Raw genomic sequence first — 16800 nt, 5'->3', positions numbered from 1 at the left:
GTTACGTGTATAATTTTTAGAACGCCCAAAGCTTTTCTTTTAAACGTTGTTAAAAGGGTAATGCCGTATAAAGTGCGAGGATGACCAGGTTTTACTAGAACAGATACCGCTTGTGAGCGCCCTGATTTTCAAGGAGAAATCAAAGTACGTCTTCGTTAACTCTTTTACCGTAACATTGACGATGCGTTGTCACTTGAGGCCCTTGAAAAATCATCTTTGATGCTGGTTAGCGAATTCGGTGAGGACAGTTAGGTCGGTGTTGAGCACTTGTGAAAATCCTACGTGTTAAGCCCGTTGTTTAGCCCTCGGTGCAGTTGCTTGGCCGTGTGTTGACACCGGGTTAAACTTCAGCCTTGAAGAAGGTTGATGAATTTTGAAAGTGAATCTTTCTAGGAACTTGTGCTAGTCGTTAAGGGCCTTTCTGTCCTCAAGATAATTGCATGCGACTTCCACTGACTTCGTGAGATGCTTACAGTGTATTTAGGGAAAGAATATAGCCTTGAGTGTGGAGCTTACGCAACACTTGAAATGGCTTTTATTGCCACAGTGTAATACATGCAGAAAGATTAGTTGGCTCTTAAGAACTTTTTTTTATTACCAAAAGGTTTTGAGGTACAGTGACTGCTGTGGAGAGAGCTAGTATTTGCTAAATGATGCATTAAAACACTGTGTAGGAGAGTAGAGAATTTTCTAATCCCCCCCTCCCCCCCCCCCCAAAGCAAAGGGATTGTATCTTGCCTTTTTCTCCTTGTGGGATGGTTTGGATACCTAAATCTTCTTTGCTGTAGTGGAAGCAACTGATACCATATTCATTAGTAATAATATTATTGAAATAATGTGTTTTGAAAACCCTTACGCTGAAAAATGTAAAGCCATGTTGAAACTAAACTTCAGAAAGTAATAAAATAACTGCTAAGTTGAAATTTTATATGCTAAGTTTCTGGCTACAAAGCTGCTTTTGCCAGTTGTGAATTTCTGAATAGTTTCTTAAAAGAAATTATATTTTTAATGAATTAATGTTGTTGCCATATTAACACTGTGTAAACTGACAAATTATAATTCCGGTGCCTTAGGCTGGACCGTTCCATTACAACATGTTTCAACAAGAAAATGGTTCTTGTATAATGATTTAAGGGACAATAGCTGTGTTCTAACAAACGGGAAAAAAGGGAGGGAATAGACAAGGTGAGCTATCAAATCTCTTAGTGACGTTACAGACCCAGGTGCTGCCCTTAGTCATAACTAACTCCCTTTAAAAGCCCTCCTTTTCTAGATTGGGTACCCAACTAGTAATCTTGAAGTAGGAGCTGCATATGATTTGTGTTTATTTACTTTGCCTAATGCAGGAGGGGTACTGAAGATTAATTATTAAATTATTGCGTAGCTTTTTTAGGCGTGTAAATGGGCTATAGTATGGGGTTGTGAATAGTGATTGCAGGATGTGTCTGACGTGTGGGATCTTTTTAGTCTGTCATTCTTATGAAGATTTTCGGGCTTAAAGCTGTGCAAGTTTGTGCATCCGTGTGAGTTGCTGGGATGGTGATTCCTAGGCTGTAGGAAGGGGGATTATCCTAGAACATGGGAATGTCCATACATGGCCCTGTAGAGCACGATCCCTTCTGAAACAGGAATGCCGTCTGGGTAGATGACTCTACTTTGGATTCAGAGATTGCTATTAGCTTTTCAACGTATGTTAATCCAGATTGATATTTCAGATATAAACAAATCCTAGTTCCAGTTTCTAATTCAGGCTAGCATCCTCTTTGCTCCTGCAGTCATCTGCCTCGCTTACTGTCTCGCCCGTGAAGCCATTAGAAAGAAGTTCTGTAGAGTAGAAGTACGTAATCATGCAATTAAGCCCTGTATCGTACTGCATAAATCTAGGTTATCTTAATAAAGATTTTTTTAGGCAATGTAGCGAAAGTAGTGGGCTCTGTGATTCAAATGGTAATTGGCTGTGCAGCTAAAAATTTAAACTCAACTGCTGTGTGTTTGGGATGATGATTATTGCAAATGCTGGCGTTGTTCCCTTTCAAGATGAAGCCCCAGCTTCACAGCCCCGACATGAAAACTGCTTAATATTTGGTTTTTGTAGTGAAGTGCTTAAGAAATGTCTTTACAAACTTAATTCTGCCTTTGTGTAGATGTAGTATAATAGCTTTTAATTGCATGATTAATTTTTTGAGGCCTGTGCTTACTTCGTTGCCTTGCCTGGATACGTATGCGGATAGAATTGAACTGGTTGTGTTTTCTATTCTTTAATTTCTTGAGTGGGTGACTTAGAGAGGTAATGTCCTTTTTTTTTCTTTTTGTGTTAACATTTAGAGGAGGAAAACAATAGATCTCATTAGAATTAAATGAATATAATCCACTCAAGGCTGGCTGATTGAGAAACAGTTTATTAGGATGGCTCTCCCTTGTATTGCTGCTTGTTTTTATATTCTCCTGGGGGGGGGAGGGGGAGAAGGTAAGGTTTCTACTGGTGACAAATTCATATAAATCCTTTTTTTTTTTTTTAACTTAACATTTCACAGAGCTTTTTGCTGCAACGTATTTGTCCTCCAGACTGATAGCTATTTTAAATTCCCTTGTCTCTGAAAGTTTTGGATGTCCTTTCAGACTTTCATAAAGTTGACACGGAGCCATTTTTCACTTCCTGTCAGTAAATATCAAAGTAGTGACTCTCTGCGCTGAATTCTTTCACTGAATAAAATTCTTGTATTTTTTCTGTGGGTGTTTGAGGTTAGGATATGCTTAAGTACACACCAGTGCCTCTCTAAAGGAGATGTTGCAAAGTGTGGCAGCATTCTGAGAACGTGCACCGGGGAGATTCCATATTTCGTCTTGAATGAGTTCGTGTTGAATTTGCTTCGTAGGTTAAAATAGGCAAATTTGCCAGTTTAAACATCTCAAATTGAGATGTGAAAGTCGAGCCGCTTTTATGCGTTACCTACCCACTGAGAAGATATGCTAAGCAGAGGTGTTACCTGGAGGACAGCTGGCTGTTCAGCCTACTGCCTATGGTTGTCCTTTGCCACTGGTGCAGCTCTCTGCCTCCTGTGGCTTTCTTGCCCTAGCTAGTTAGGATGCCAGGGTATGTACGAAGAGATGGGATGCAGCCTCTTCAGAAGGGTGAGCAGAAATTAAAAAAAAAAAAAAAAAGTGTTCTTCAGTGGATTGCTGCACGTTTTCACTTCTGGAAATTGTTGTAGCAACTTGCTACATGTTTCCTTTCATTGCTGTAAACCTGACTTGGAATTAAGAAAGAAGTTAATGCCCTCTTTTTGGTTTTTGCCCTGGAGAGTTCTGTCTGTCATATTTTATTTGAATAATGCCATGCGCTGTTGCATCTTTTTTACACTGCTGTTTATTCTTGGCTTTTTCTTAATGCGGAGGGCAGCTCTTTTTCTGTCCTGTAACATCATCAACTATTTTAGAGGGATTTGTAGCTCTTCACAACACGCTTGTTTTCTTTACTATCTGCAAGTCTTACTATCTTTATTTGCGATTCAAAACCATGTTGAAATGGAAGTTTAATGCATCTTTTTCTCAGTCTTTGTCAGAACAAGTTCTTCAGTGGAGTAAACATTCTTTTCCCTGCTTCTCTCTCTATTGATCGTTTTTTGTATTTATGCTGTGAAGTTTATGTGATGGCTGATACCATGTTTTGCAAATTTATTTGGTGCCTACCCACTATGTGGATCATGTTTTTTTCAATCTTCTTGACCCTGTTAGCTGTATAATAAAGCCTCCATATGGCTGAGAGCCCCAGAACACATTTCATATACTTTACAGAGCTGAAGGGAGAGACGGTTGCTCTGGGAATAATTCCCAAGTGCAATATGGTCAGCTTACCTGGATCCAGCAGCCCCGTTATGGGATGGGACTGAGCTGAGGATATAGCCGGTTTTTGAGACAACATGGCAATAGCATCTTCTAGCATCTTCCCGTTTGCTTCTTCCCACCTTGCTGTATTTATGTTACAAGCCGAAAAATTAAAAAAAAAGTTATACTTGCAATACTGAGCGTGAAGGGGTTAAATACATTTCTTCTAAATCGTAAAATGTTTCTCTCAGCCGCATCTGAGTTGGTCCTTTTTCTTGTTCTTCAAGGCACAGATGGTAGAGTTGGCAAGTGCAGCTGGCTGGCTACAAGAAATCCTCCTTTACTCTGAAGAACTTTCTTCCTGTTCGTTTCCTTTATACTTCCTGATTATCCAGAGTCATAGAAAAATAGTAAACTTATTTTATGTTTCATCTTGCCTAATGGAAATACAGCCTATTTAAATAAGCTATGTGTGTGTACAGGCTAATAGTGTATATTCTAGGAAACTTTTCTAGATTTGGCTGGGCATATTTTCCTATGTCTCTTTATTTTATAGGGATGCTGTCAAGAAAATGGCACTAATAAGAGTTTGGCCATTTGTCAGGACACTTAAATCTGTTTGAGGATGGAGTGTGGACACTTTTAGTAACACTCTCTCTGTAGCTTCAGGCTGTCAAGCTGTTGAACAGCTAGAACAATTTTTTCTTGCCGTTGCTATACGGACTAGTTTAAGCTAGAGTTAAAAGGGTTGAGGTTAGCATGCTAACATTTCATAGCTGTTAAGGACAGATGTGCTGCTAGACCACATTGCATGGTTACTGAAGTCAAAGTTCCTGAAAATTGAGGACAAATTGAGAGAACAAAGCAACTTTCGGAGACTTCAAAGTCATGTTGTTCCTCCGCTCTTCATCGTTGCTCTCAAGTGGGGGTTTAGGTAGTGGTTGACAACTTGACCACCCCATGCTAGAGGCTGATTTCCTCCAAGGCTGGTGATGGGTGAAGAATTTGAAGGCTTACGTAGTGGAGCAAAACCGACAGCAGTTTTCACACAAAAGGAGGAATGGGCCAAGTAGAAGCAGATTATAATAAGTATATACCTTGCTTGCTTAGACTGGAACCAAAATTTGCATTGCTGGCAGGTTTCGGAGCTTTTTTCAGCCTGTAGATTCACCAGTTGAACTGGGCTCTTTGTTAAACGAGGTTCATATTCAGAAGCTGGAAACTGTGAAGGTCACAAAAATGAGACTGTTGTCCTTATGTTTGAAGGGGACAGGTTCAGATTTTGCAGAAAGGAGTCCTAGCTTCAAAGTATAACTCAAACAGTGGCTATCATTCACTGGTCCTGGAACATTCAGCTTGTTTTAAATTTCCTTTTTAAAGAAAACTGAGGTCTAATGACTGGTAGATCTTCCTGCAGCCTTTGATTATAAAGGCCTTTGGAGTAGTGGTTTGAAAGTTGTTTTTTTATTTGTGCTTTAATTTAAAATCTCTTCAGCGTTGGTTTAAAAAGCAAATCTATATGTAAATTCTTATGCGGAGCATGCTCTTGCATGCTTATAGGAAGATTAGGTCATTTGATTTCTGTTATTTTCTTATAGCTGCCTTCATGAGTGGAGTGAGGGTAAGGGATTAAATGCATACTTGTTTGAAATGGGACTTTATAAAGTTACTTAGAAATTCTGTTGACTCCAGTTCCAGATTTTAATTGAGAATGTTGTTCATTACAGGAAAGGCTTTAGCTGTATATTTTTGCAGCTTTCTTGTGGCTGTTCAAGAACTTAAGAATTGGGAAATATTTCAGTATGGTTTTTTTGGCATGCTTCTGTTGTTAGGGAAAAGAGCGAATTTGTGCGAAAAATCAGTCATCCTAAAGGACCAACACAATAGTCATTTGTTTACATAAATATGTTAAAGTAAAAATTAGCGTGTACTGCGCATCCTTTAATTTGATCTTGGCATAATGTGAATATCTAGACAACTATTTTTGAAAATGATCCTAAATGCTGATTTGCATAATATCCAGGGTTTTTCTCATCGCAACTTTAAAGAATATCATCTTTAGCATGTGGGAATGATTTCGGGGATTAAGAACGGTATCTTGTTAAATCTACAAACAAGATTACAGACGAGATGTTCTTAAAGTGGCGTATGGATTATTTGCTTGGGTATGTCTTAAATGTTGAAGAAGCGTCTTTTTTTTTTTTTCATTGTGGTGTTTGATTGTTAAAACAGCAAACTGTTGAGTGCTTTCCTTATAAGTTTCTTTGGGTATAGCGTACTGTAGTTTTTATTCGGTTGAAAGCTGAATATGCTGTTTTGTAGTTAGTAAGAAGTATGAACTTGAGTAAAGGACAGCATTTAAGTGTTCAGCTGTTGTGTATTATGAATCAATGCGCCTAGGTTTTTTTTTTTAATTATAATCATTAACTAAAATCTCAACTTTCGTGTTTACAAGGTTGAGAAAGGAATGAGTGTTTTAAAAGCGAGTGAAACCATTTCTGCAAATGGGGTTCTTTAGAAAGAGCTGATTTGGCAGTTAACAATGGTGGTTTTTTTAGAAAGTCCGCTTCAAATTCCTGATACTTTATGACGATTTGGTTAACTTTGTCTTGCGTGTTAACCTGAAAGTGTTGTAGAACTGCTCCAGTAAATGGCTGAGGCTTTATCCGTTTTCATTTCCCTGTCCCTAAAAACAAACCAGCGAGGTCTGGAATTGATAATGAGCTTGTTACATAGATAAATCATCAGTTCTTCCAGGTTTCTAAAATTATCAGTATCATTACCAATTTCATGATGACTCAGAATTCTTGCTTTGAACATAAGCCCAGTCTCCCAGCTCCCTTGTAAGAAATCTTGCCTTGGTAGTGAAGAGCAGTATCTTAATCTCAGTTTTGGAAATCCATTTTTAATTTCTTCGGGTGAGAAGGGCAACATCCCTGAACCACTGAGCGTGCCCGATCATAGGAGAACTTGTTAAAGAGGATGGTCCATGGACGTTTGCTCCCGTAACTCAATCTGCTCGATGCTCTTCTATGCAGTAATCGCAGGCTGTGTCTAGGGGGGAGTGTTTTGTTCCATTACATTAGGAAAAAACAAGCTGGTACAGATGTGGCACTTGATTTTTTGGGCATCTCTTGTGGGGAGGGGAAAGGGTGGAAGAGTTTGGTTTATAGGGCAATTTTTTTTTTACGATTAAATGATGAAACTGCTATTTCTGCTCACAGATTAAGATCATCTGTGCAAACAGGAACAGTTCTTCCACTCCGTTCTTCCGTCTTACAGCGCTTCGTACTGCAGGCAGCATTCTTCAGCTGTTCGAACCAACAAAGTTTTTCCAAGCAACGAGCTGCTTCAGCGTGCTCGTCGGAAGCGCGTGTTCGCAAGCTGTAAAGTGATCTTTCCCCGGCAATATGAAGGCATTTGCTAGAGCTGTCACTTTCTTTTGTCCCGTGCAAGCGAAACCCGCGGGTTCACGCGCGTGCTGTGCAAGAGGACCGCTTGCTTGCAGCGGCCCCGTGTCCTCTAACGCCCGACTTGGTGCAGACAGAAGAGTGAGTCAGCAGGGGCATGCGAATTGCATTCCAGTGCAATGCTTTGAGATAATACAGGAAGGTACTTCAGGACGCTTTTATTTCGGTGGAGGAGAAATTGCTTGGCCTGTTTTAAAAACAATCGTGTTTTCTTCAACTTCCAAAACCTCAGAACACGCGGTATTTTTATTGAATCAGTATGATTGATATGTACTCTCTTTTTCCAGTTGAAAATTGTTGGCTTTACCACTGGCACTTTCTGAACTTCTCTTGCAGTGCTAGGTACGAATTAAAAACTTGACTTGTGCTTCTGACACACAGGTAAGCTCCAGCATTAGATTTTGCTGGTTTTTTTTCCATGCAAAAGAGTAAATGCATGTGCAGCTTGCATGCCCTGCAAGCATATCGCCCTCGAGGAGGGAGGGAAGGCAGAGGGGTCACAAGAGATGCCGGAGCCAGAAGGGGATCACGCTTTCCGAAAGCGTGAGACTGCGCTGGTTCTTTTAGAAGTTTTTCTCTCTGCCCGTGTGTTTGAGGCTTCGGTGTTTGGACCAATCTGTTAGCCTGCGAACTGGAAATACCGTTGCTAAGATGCTCTGTTCCCTTAGCCTGGTGTTTGCCTGCCTCGTTTCCATCTTGTACCAGCTGGGAATCCTGGAAAGTGTCTCATTCCTTAGCCTGTCTTAGACTAAAAGCGAACAGCACAAGGAAAGCACCTTAACGTAAGCTGCCGTCTCAAATATGCGAGGAAAATGCGTAGTAGAGCTCGCTGTTGTAAATACAAAATTGAGCGAGTTAGGTGGTAATTTTGTGAAGGTTGGGCATCTGCGTCATGGGTGAAATTACAGTTAAAATTGGATTTTGTTTTGGTGCAAAGGCTTGGGTTTCGATGTGGTGTGTCGAAATGAATTTATTTTACCCGTGTTGCTAGCGTAAATGCCTGCCCTTTGTGGAGAAGCGCTGTGTAAAACAGGCTAATAGATTGGATTATTTTGCTATGGTAATTTTATAGCCTTGCTGCTGAGCGCAGGACGCAGATGGAGGTACCTTTGAGCAAATACTCTGAAACTGGCAGTAGATGCAGGCTTTGGAAATCAGGAACAGGGGAGCGATAGCTGCAAGTCAGGTAATGCACTGTTAAGTGATAGGCATAGAGCAGGTGTACATGATTTATAACTGGTTTCTTATGCTTATGGCAAGTAATAACTGATAAAATAGTAAATACATAGCTAATTATATGGCACCTTTTACTAATTTGACAAAAAGGTGTGGGCTGCTTGCAGAGTGAAATATGTTCAGAATGAAGTTCAAAGTTTAAGATTTATGTGGTTTGATAGTATCTGAAATTATCGCAAGCTCTGAAAGTTAAGCAACTTAATGGGTTTTTTTTTTTCCCCAAGATAAGCTTTTTTTAGGGTTTGGGCAAGTTCAGAGTAAATTGGAAACCAGTCATAAAACCCCTTGCAGTATTTGTATTTAAGGTGACTACATATATTTGGATGTCTGAAAAGCTTTTGTTCTAATTACCGTCTGCCTAAATTGTCTTTCGGTTAGTCCAAATAGAGTAATGTCCATTAATACTCGGTTTAATGCTCAGTTTACTACACCGTAAATGCTAGATTCAGTTTTTAGGTAGAAAATGTAATTCTGTGTAGCCAATTCTTAAAAACTTTTTGCCTTCTTAAGTCTTTTGGCTAATGAACTATATAAATACAGAGGTCTTGAACTTAGTCCGTGCTGCTTTGATATAAGTACTTGGATGGATTGATGGGAATTCTGCAGTGGGACAGCAAAGTAGTTAGTGTAGCGTGTACCCTGCTTCACGTTTTTCTTTGCGTACAAATAACTTGAATATTCCTCTCTTGGAAGCTGCTGCAGTTTCCTCTAGCCTAATGATTACCTCTCTGCATGCAGTTACGTTGCTGATATTTTCATCGTAAAACTAAAAATCGTGCTTGGGATCGTACCGTGTTTAGGTTGAAAAGGCGCCTCTGGCCGTGTCCTGTTGCAACCCCCTTGTTCGCGGCGGGGCCGACTTCACCCTCGCTGCTGCGCTTTTGTTCTTATTCTTTCTAAACTTAGGCTGAGGAGGAGTATGTTAATGCGGTTGGGCACAGCCTGTTTCCAAGCTGCTAGTTTCATTTCTGTTTTGCTTTTCAGCGAAGCTGCTTCACTACACTGCCTTTTTCTAATAATCTTTACAACGGAGTGTTTTCTTCTTGGGAGCTCTGTTGAAAAAAAAAAAATCAGTATATCATGACACTGCTGGGAAAATAAATACTAATCATTGCCCGGGAATTAATTGTGCGTTCTTTGCCACGTCTGCTCGGGACTTGAACTTTTAATTTTCTTATTTGGCCTTTTTTTTCTTTTTGCAAAGAGGTGCTTTTGCTAAGTTCTTTACCTCAGGTTATATTGCTTTATGGTGTGTGAAATACAGGTAGTTCAGAATAAATAATTAGAAATTTTGGCCAGAAATAGGGGATTGGGGTATTTTGAAATAAAATCCTTTTCAGAGTCTCTAAATTCCCATTTAGTGAAGTGTCATACATTCGGGCATTCAGAGCTACCTTAGCAGCTGCTATCATGGTCCAGTATGTAGAAATCATGGAAACTGGTAAAAGCATTATTGTTTGTGTAGCGTTGCCAAGGCTTGCATGCCTGAAATACAGATCTGTTGTTTGTTTTGCTGTTGTGTGTGGCATACATATTTTTGGGATCATCTGGGGCTTTTCCATAGCTTTTTATTTTGGAACATTTTGCAATTCAGTCACACAAGGCTTTAATAAAATACATTCCCATTGGATTTAACGTGTCGTTCAGAAACTGTAGATGAAGACCAGTATTTATCAGATAAGCAGTGGACTATTTGATTTTACTTCTCTGGCGGATTGCCTTCCTAACTGATGTTAGCATCGACTGTCCAACAGTACACACTTCTAATAACTTATCTGTTCCTGAATTGCAAGGAGGTTTCTATTACAGTAGCCATGGTCAAAATACTGGTTTTTGAGAAGTTGCCCTACTGATGTGCTTTCCCAAGTTTTTTCTCGACTTTTATTGAAAAGTCCCCTTATTACTTCGTATATAAAGCTGAATTGAGTGCATATGGGAGTTGCTCTGAGCTGTTGCTCTGACTTTGGAACAGGAGTATATAAACATATCTTATTGATGTCCATTTTATACTATTGTAGTAATTCCACCTATTTTACAAATGTTTCCCTAACTTGCATATTCAGATATTTATCCAAACATAATTGCTATGGGTTTTCCGGCGGAGAGGCTTGAAGGAGTATACCGGAACAACATCGATGATGTAGTAAGGTAAGGCTTTATTTTTTCTTTTTCTTAACTTTTTCTTAACTTATTTATTTAAATCTTAGGTAGCTTTTTCTGCACTCATTTACATACTGCCAAGAAAGATGTGATCTGACTCTTAGAAATGGCAAAGTTGATTCCTTATAGCCTTATTATCTTGTTAGAAGCAACAGAAATAGCATTTTCAAGGATTTTAGACCCAGCTGCTGTTTGTGTTGATTTCAAATTCATATAATCTGCTTTTCCAGGTGAAACTTTGACCTCAGCCAATTACATTGGAATAACAGCAGGTTTTTAGGTTTTAGAAAGATGTGGATCTGAGGCTCTCTTCTCCATACAGTATTGAGAGTTTCCTTAGATAGCTGATTTCAGAATATATGTTTGCCCATATCCTTTCTTATTCAGTTGATAAATGAAGTGCTTGAATAAGTTAATTGGGTTTTAAAGTAGCAAAGGGGGCTTAAGATAAAGGCTTTTGCAGCTGGCTGTGTTTTAAAAACTGTGGAAAGGAGAAAAAACAGCTGAAATTCCTTCCTGCTGGCAGCATTTTATAGTACATTTTGTCAAAACCTGCAGTTTTGTTTTTAACCTCAAATTATCTACTCTGATATACGCGATACGACTTTGGGCGGTGTGCTGAGCAATTTAAGAGCATAGTTCTAATTTGTTTACTTAACATCCTACCTGGAACGTGTAGCATGAGGGATTCCATTAAAAATTAAATACTGAGAGGAAGCAGCTGCCAAGTGCTAGTGTTTTTGAGGATCCTAAGTTCTGGGTTTGTGTTTTTAAGTCACTTGTGAGGCTTTTGAGAGCTTGGCCGTTCAGAGGTCTTAACTTCAGTAGCTCTCGGAGAGACTTGGTTTTGGGGATGGAGGGATGCTGCAGTCGGGGTGTGATTATGCGGTAATGTTAGAAGAAGCTGTAGCTGGGCAAGGAGATGCTGCTCCCCGATTTGAGATGCCGCAAAGACTTGCCTCTCATCATCGTCAGGCAGAATTAGCTGTGCTTGTATTATACTGGCAATTAGTTTCGTCCAGCTTTGTACTGAACTGAGTTAAGACCGCTCTTCGGTTCCCACAGTTTGAGGAATTGTAACCTTCGACTGAGAATAAGTAATCTGGAGGCTGTGACTTCCTTAGGCAGCTGCAGATAGATTCAGATGAATCTGAGAGGGTTTCATTTTTGCATATTTAACCGTCGTGACGAAGCTTGCTATCCATGAATAGTACCGAAAATGTCAGAGTCTGGATTTGACCACTTTTGCAGCAGTGACCTTGTCACGCTGCAGGAAAGAGAAGTCACTTCCAGAGCTGGTCATCTTGGTGAGCTCCAGCCTAGCAATCTGTAGATACTGTGACAACCCCAGTGGAGATGTAGGCACTCTGCTAATGAGGTCATGAACTTGTGTTTTCTGACTGCAAGGTTGGTATCATTGGAAACAGGTTATGCACAAAATAAACTTCCACGAACTCAGATTATCTACCCAACTTTCTTTACTGGCTGTCAGAGCGATTTCCCCCCCCCCCCCCCCCCCCAATTAATGACCTGGACACTGCATTTGCTATTTGCTATTATTGGTCCCCGATGGACTCCATCGTTGTTGGAACGAGAGTTGGAACAAGAATGATTTCTAGGTTCGCTTCAGAGGAGAAGAATCCAAGCAGGGAGCCTGTGATTTGCCCTGGATGGGAAATTTTAATTTATTATATCAGCCTAACCAAATTAATAATAACATGCAGTAGTCTTTGAAGGTCCTTCTCAGTTCAAAGTATCGATTTCAGTTGCTCGTGTATGAAAGAAAACACGTTTTCTTGGTTTTCCTGGTCAAGTGTGTGATATAATGTGTAAATTGGGCTTTTGAAAGGGAACTACTACCCATTATTTTCAAGTTGTCCATAAACACAGTGTTGGTCAAAAGAAACGTCTGTCTTTCTGAGCAATAGCCTAAGAGTGTCATCAACCAAATGAACATACGAAGAGGTGTAAATTAAGTGGCTATAGGGATCTGGATGCTAAAACGGTGTAAATGTTGTCCCATATTTTAAAACCCCAAAATGCACAAAACAAAATTGTGCAGCATTCTGCCTGTTTGTAGTAATCAGCAGGTCCTCGTCTGCTTCTGTAGTCTTTTTATTGTTGGCCTGGGATTTTTCAAAGAGGTTTTTGTGCGGAAATTCAGTGCGTTTGAAATCTGGAGCTGTTGGTTCCGAGCCATGGGGATATGCCAGCGAACTTTTCCTGAATAGCTGCTATCTGGATGAATTTGCTGGTAATATTGTATCAGAAGTATAATCTTGCCTGCTGGTTGTCTTCTGTTGCTTGTACTTTGAAAGGTTTTGCGTGGAATTTAGTCCTCGGAGAAATGCTTGCGTGAAAATTCATACTTAGCTTTGCGGATATCGTTGGCAGAAGCTCTTCAACGCGCTTTAAACAAGTGGGGGACTTCTCCTGGGATAAATTGCCATGTCCCCCGTGCTCCTTAATCTCTCTCGGTCTGCCAACAGGGGCGCCAGTGGTAGCTGTGAAATAGTTTTGCAGATGAAATTGGAGTCTCGTGTTCAGGGCTGCAGGAGGAGCGTTCACATCTGTTCTTATTTTAACGCATCAATTTAACCACAAAGTTCTTCTAGGTTCTTCTGGAATATTATGACTGATAACCAGAGCTTGTTTTTGCTTGAGCTTTCCAGGATTTTAGCAGCTAGTGTTTCTTTTCAATTCGAACAGCATGTTCTGTCATGGCTAATTAAATTCCTTCTGGCTGATGTGCAGATACACACTGTTGATGATGTTAAGTGTAAACATTTGTATGTTATTTCTTCTTGAACATTGCCAGGTGACACATCATATATAATCATGGCAATTTTGATGAATCATGTTTGCAGTTTGGCTCTCGGAGGCTTCTGTATGGGAAGTTTTTGTTGCAAAGTTGGCATAAAAACGACACGAGTGCAAGTGTGAAAAAGTGGAGTGGTCTCGCTCGTTCTTTTTGAACCCAGAATATCGTTTGGCACCGTGCTTAGATTTCAGTGGCTAATAATGGCTCTCTTAAAAACCTCTTTTTAAAAGTAAATGGATGTGGCTGTTTTAACTGACTGCTGTTATATATAAGTAATTTTAACAGCGTTTTTTCCATCGGAAATACCACTGCGGTAAAATATTTTGCACAGATGATTAAATTGGAAGTAACTGTTTACAGATACTTCATGGAATTGATGACCTTCTGCTGTAAAAATAAACAGCCCTGCCTCAGCTTCATATATTGATGCGCAGATCTCTTATAAAAGCAGCCCAGATTGGTGCATACGGTAAATATCTCAATTGCAGATCAGATCTTGGTCTCCTCAGTTGCATAAGTAGTCTTATTCATGCTAATGGCGTGTCTGTAGCAGCAAGGTTTGCAGCGTGATGCCTCCTTGACTTTGAGGTACTGCAGGGCCAGCTGGAACTTGGGAGGCAAAACTGCCGATGTTGGATGATGTTTTAATGATGCTGCGAATTAAGGTCGCTAGTGCAATGTGTATTAATGTATTCATTTCTCTTTTTTCTTTTTAAGGTTTTTGGATTCAAAGCATAAAAACCATTACAAGATATACAATCTGTAAGTATGTTCTTATAGATGCACTTTCCACAATAATTCTAAAAATAGCTTACGAGTGAAAGTGGCTTGGTCCTGTACTGAAGCGGAGTTAGAGATGTTTTGCAGATTTCTTAAAACAATTAAGCCTGATTGAGAGCGCTGTTACTTCATTTAGTGAAGCTGAGTAAGGTTAAATGAAATGCTGGCGTATATTCATGTTACTTGAACGCCTTTAAATGACTTGGCATCCAGCCCATCTAGAGCTTGTACCATGTGATGAAAAAGTGAAAAGTAATTCACAGCAGGCTTTCTGTGAATGTATTAATGTCTTCAGTGAAGAAATTGCCAAATGAGTATTTTCTGTTTCTTTTGTAATTTTTTTTTTTTTTTGTAGAACTGTATCAGTACCCAGGTCCTTTGCTTCTGTTCTGTGCTGTCCTCATTTGTTGCTTTGAATAAGCTGTTGCACCAATGAGTAGCTTTATGGTTTCCCGCTTTTATAAGTGTCATGTTTCCCTCTGCAAATTCAGTTATGCAAAAAACTGTTCTTGTTAAATAAAAGGGAAATTCTTTTTGTTCGTTGGTTGCCTTAATATATTTTCTTGGCCTAACTTCTTTTGTACCTAATGGTTTGGTGATGTCAGCTGATATTGAAGAATAGGTTCTGCTTTTTTTTTTATTTTAACCCCTCATTTTGCAAAAAAGTCTTAAGTGTAAGATTTTTTGATTCTCTGAACTGTTAAGGCTTTTTAAATAAATTAATTCCTAAATATCTTCAATTAATAGAAAAATTACTGTAGTATGGAAATACAAGAAATGTATTGCACTGTAATCTGTGATTTAAAAAAAAAAAAGTATTTAAATATGCCTCTAAGTTAAAGAATCATGCATCAGCAAATCTGTTTTCTGATGCTGAAGTGAAGTGATACTAGAAACTGAGAAATGGATGTCTGGTTTTAAATTTTTAAAGTTGTCTGTGAAGGCTGGAGTGGGATGGGACAGACAAGGATTTGTAACCAAAATATTCATTCAAATTAAGCAATTAGACAACTTTGATATGGCTCAATAACAAAATTACCTTCTCCAGCCTAGAAGCTATCCAGAAAGCTCTTTAATATAGCTTTTCAATAAATGATATCTTGGTGGCATTCCTGGGTGGAAAGAGTAATATTTCCTGGAATAGCTGATGGTTGCTTTTGCCTATGTGTGCAGCTCGAGGGAGAACACTTTCTGGATATCTTTCGCCTCTAAGGTCTTCTGGAGCTCACTGATAGAGAGCCACAATGTCTAACACCTAACGTTGTTGGTCCTAGTCCTTCCCTAAAGCCTCTCTATAGGTGGTTCTTGGATTAGGGAGAATAATGTGGAATAGCAGAGATAAAACTTAATTTCCGCCTGCTTCTTAGGGCTGGGTTCAGCCTCCGGTTTCAGTGAAGTATGATTCTGATATCGCTTACAAGATCAGAGATTGCTGAACTGCTTGATACTGAGCTTGTCGTTTGAAATTGGCTCAGAAGGCGACAGGTAAAAACAGGGAAGCAAAAACAAATAGGTTACTGTGTGCTGACTTCTGGACTCCATCAGAAAGTAAGAGTTCAATACAGCTCTGGGGTTTTTAAATGAAAAGAGCTGTGATGTGACAAATGCTTTTCTTATTTGCGTTGTTGATGCACATTTTTTCAACTGCGCAAAGACCTTGTTCAGGTGTATCAAAGCGTTTTGTCTTCAAGTTCTTTATGTAAAAGTCTCAATTTATTCTTTCCAGTTGTTAGTGCAAGCAACACCCTCTTCTACAGCATCAGTTTTGCTTGTGGCTAACTTAATACAGTCTTGAGAGGAACTTCCCGAAATGTCTGTATTAACCCACAGATGAAAACTTTCACAAGAGAAAACATACTTTTCAAGCGTGGGGTTTTTTTTTTCTTCCCCAAAACAAGGATTACTCAAAAGTGAAGATTCAAATCGTTACTCCATAGGTTGGAAAGCATGACTTGTAAACTTTGTATCTCCAGCTAGAGAGCCCAGGCTACCTCTTTATCCTTACGTGTGCAAAATTTGTACACATTAGGTAAATAAATGCCATTAGGTGAATTGGTGCAATGTTTGCTCATGAGACGGGAAGAAATTACAGCCTTGAGGTACTTCAGAGAACAGCAGCTCTTTAGATTAAGCCGATCTTTTGCAAATAATCGAGTTCTTCTCTGTGTTTAAAAGGAGGAGGTAGGCGTTTGTGGGGCGGGGGTTATGTGAGTATATTGTTCAGAACTGTATCAAACGCTGGCGTGGTGTTTGAGTTCCCTTAAGGGAACATTTTTATATGAAGTTTCTAATAATGTGTGTACTGAGCAGTTTCATCTAAAAGGATTTGGAGACATTTCTTGCTCAACTGATGCCTAAGTGATGTCAATAACACCTTAGCCTAACATCTTGGCGTTTAACTTCCTAGTGAATGTTTGAGCACGTAATCTCATTTTGTTCCTCATTTACGTTCTTGTCATGTGTGCCTTGAACCCTTTGCTCTTCCTCTATATTCTATATTTTAACACA

At 39.4% G+C, this 16800-nt stretch overlaps 1 protein-coding gene across 1 annotated transcript in view; it reads left to right on the top strand.

Annotated features, from left to right (window-relative positions):
* PTEN (phosphatase and tensin homolog) overlaps positions 1 to 16800 on the top strand; it is a 48521-nt gene that overhangs the window by 5117 nt on the left and 26604 nt on the right. Inside the window, exons 2-3 of the mRNA XM_013955762.2 lie at positions 10595 to 10679; positions 14230 to 14274. Coding sequence (XP_013811216.1) covers positions 10595 to 10679; positions 14230 to 14274 — 130 coding nt within the window. The remainder of the gene's footprint in view (positions 1 to 10594; positions 10680 to 14229; positions 14275 to 16800) is intronic.

Source organism: Apteryx mantelli, chromosome 7, assembly GCF_036417845.1.
Source record: "Apteryx mantelli isolate bAptMan1 chromosome 7, bAptMan1.hap1, whole genome shotgun sequence".
NCBI lineage: Eukaryota > Metazoa > Chordata > Aves > Apterygiformes > Apterygidae > Apteryx > Apteryx mantelli.
This window is presented reverse-complemented; position numbering and strand designations above follow the sequence as displayed.